At 61.0% G+C, this 2,062-nt stretch overlaps 1 protein-coding gene across 1 annotated transcript; it reads left to right on the top strand.

The window, feature by feature from the left end:
* Positions 1–189: 189 nt before the first annotated feature.
* Positions 190–813, top strand: CHC_T00009552001 (Peptidyl-prolyl cis-trans isomerase). Its single transcript, XM_005718141.1, has one exon. The coding sequence runs from the start codon at positions 190–192 to the stop codon at positions 811–813; it is 624 nt and encodes a 207-aa protein (XP_005718198.1).
* The last annotated feature ends 1,249 nt before the right edge of the window (positions 814–2,062 follow it).

Below are 2,062 nucleotides of genomic sequence, written 5' to 3'. Positions count from 1 at the left end.
TTACCGTTGGAGCCGCATGTGGGGCACGCGGGCGCGGGACCCGTGACGGAGAGGCGGGTGGTGCTGCAGACGGCGCGGCTCGGGGTCGGTGGGCGCGGGGCGGTGGTGAAGAAGGGGCGCGGGCGCTGGGGTGGGACGACGGGCCACGCGGGGTTGATGGGGGCGGCGGCGGCGGCGGCGGCGGCGGGGATGGGTCAAGGTGGTGGGATGGGGGTGAGCGAGAGAAGACGGCGGCGGTGGACGGTGGCGGACGAGCGCAAGCTGGCTTACAAGCGGATACGGAAGGGGCGGAAAGGGAAGGGGTATGTGCGGGTGGTGACCAACATTGGGCATTTGAACATTGAGCTGCATTGCGACAAGACGCCGCAGACGTGCGACAACTTTCTACAGCTGGCCGAGCGCAAGTACTACGACGGGCTGGCGTGGCACACGGTGATCGCGGGGTACATGGCGCAGACGGGGGACCCGTCGGGCAAGGGCGGGGCCGAGGTGAGCGCGTGGGGCGGGTACGTGAAGGACGAGATCCGGACGAGCCTGCGGCACGACGCGGCGGGGGTGGTGTCGATGGCCAACGCCGGGCGGGACACGAACCGGAGCCAGTGGTTCGTGACGTTTGCGGCGGCGCGGCAGCTGGACGGGACGCACACGGTGTTCGGCAAGGTGGTGGGCGGGCTGTTCGTGCTGCAGAAGATGGAGAGCGAGGGCGAGACGGGCAACCCGCTGACGGTCGAGCGCATCGAGGTACTGGTCAACCCGATCCGGCAGGCGCGCGAGAAGCTGGAGCGCGAGCGGCGGGAGGCGGGGGCCGAGTAGCGCGTAGCGTAGCGGTGGCGAGGTGTAAAATTTTTATAAACGTTTTGTTGGGGGTTCCGCTTGCCGGGGGTATCGCCATGGGGGGGGGGGGGGGGGTTCGGTTGGCCAGCGTCCGTCTCCTTCCGCATGGACGAGAAGCGGGTCCGGGGTGTGGCGTGGTGTGGAAGGCGCATGACGCAAGGCACGCGTGCGCGCCGCGCCGCCGCGCCGCGCCGCGCGCGTCCCCTCCCCTCCCCTCGTCCGCACTCTTTTTTCGCCTTCCGGACTCTTCCATCGCGATCGCCCGATTTCCCCCCCAATACAGAAACCTCTCTACCTGTACCGGATGGGTGCCTCTTGCATACTGTACCTACCAACGTCACCCTCGTTCACTGCAACTTTTGCCATTTCACCTCTTGATCACTGCAAAAATGCACCTGATCGCCCCCCAAATGCAACATTATCATTTTCAAAATTATCATTTCCAAAATTATCATTTCCAAAATACTTTGCGAAAAACTGGCCGCCGCCGGAGAACCGTCCCCGCTGTCCAATATGGGAAATTCGAGACCATCAATTGTGGGGGAGAGGGAGGTATGATATCCCGCTGTCTTACACCCGCTGTCTTACACCCGCACCTTCCGCACTCTTCCATCGCCCATCCGCCCGATCGCGATCGCCGCCCAATTTCCGAAACTTTCCAATCCCGTCGAAACTTTCCCCCTTTTTCCCCCAACCCCGAAAACCAATCCCGCCGCGCCCCATGTACCGCCGGTGACCCTGCCAGCGCCGCCCGACCGCCCCCCCGATCCCATTTCGGTTCCCTACCCGCCAAACCGCGCAAATTGAAGCGCGCGGCTTTCAGGGAGTTTGAGATGTCCGCTATGAAGCGTCGCGTCCTCGCGTACGGCGATGCTGCTGTTCTGCCTCGCTCTTTCAAAGTTCGCGCAGCAGTCGCGAAGGACATGAAATCCAAGATTGGCATAGTGATCGATTAAAAATTGCACGATAATTTGCATTCTGCAAATTTTACCGCAGTCCCACTTGTTGCCGACTTTTCGTCTAAATATTGCCCGGACTTCGCACTAGTGTTGCTCGCTAACCAAATGTCCATTGCCAACCATTTCATAGAGTCATACAGGCCCTTGAAAGAGCTTTCTAACCATATAAATTTCAGATTATACGGACGCCTAGAGGACAAATACTTCTTCCATCTTTTGATTTGTCCCATTTAAAGACCCCCTTCCTGTACGAGGTTTGCGCAACGTGC

The sequence above is a fragment of the Chondrus crispus genome, genomic scaffold, assembly GCF_000350225.1.
Source record: "Chondrus crispus Stackhouse genomic scaffold, scaffold_374, whole genome shotgun sequence".
Lineage (NCBI taxonomy): Eukaryota > Rhodophyta > Florideophyceae > Gigartinales > Gigartinaceae > Chondrus > Chondrus crispus.
This window is presented reverse-complemented; position numbering and strand designations above follow the sequence as displayed.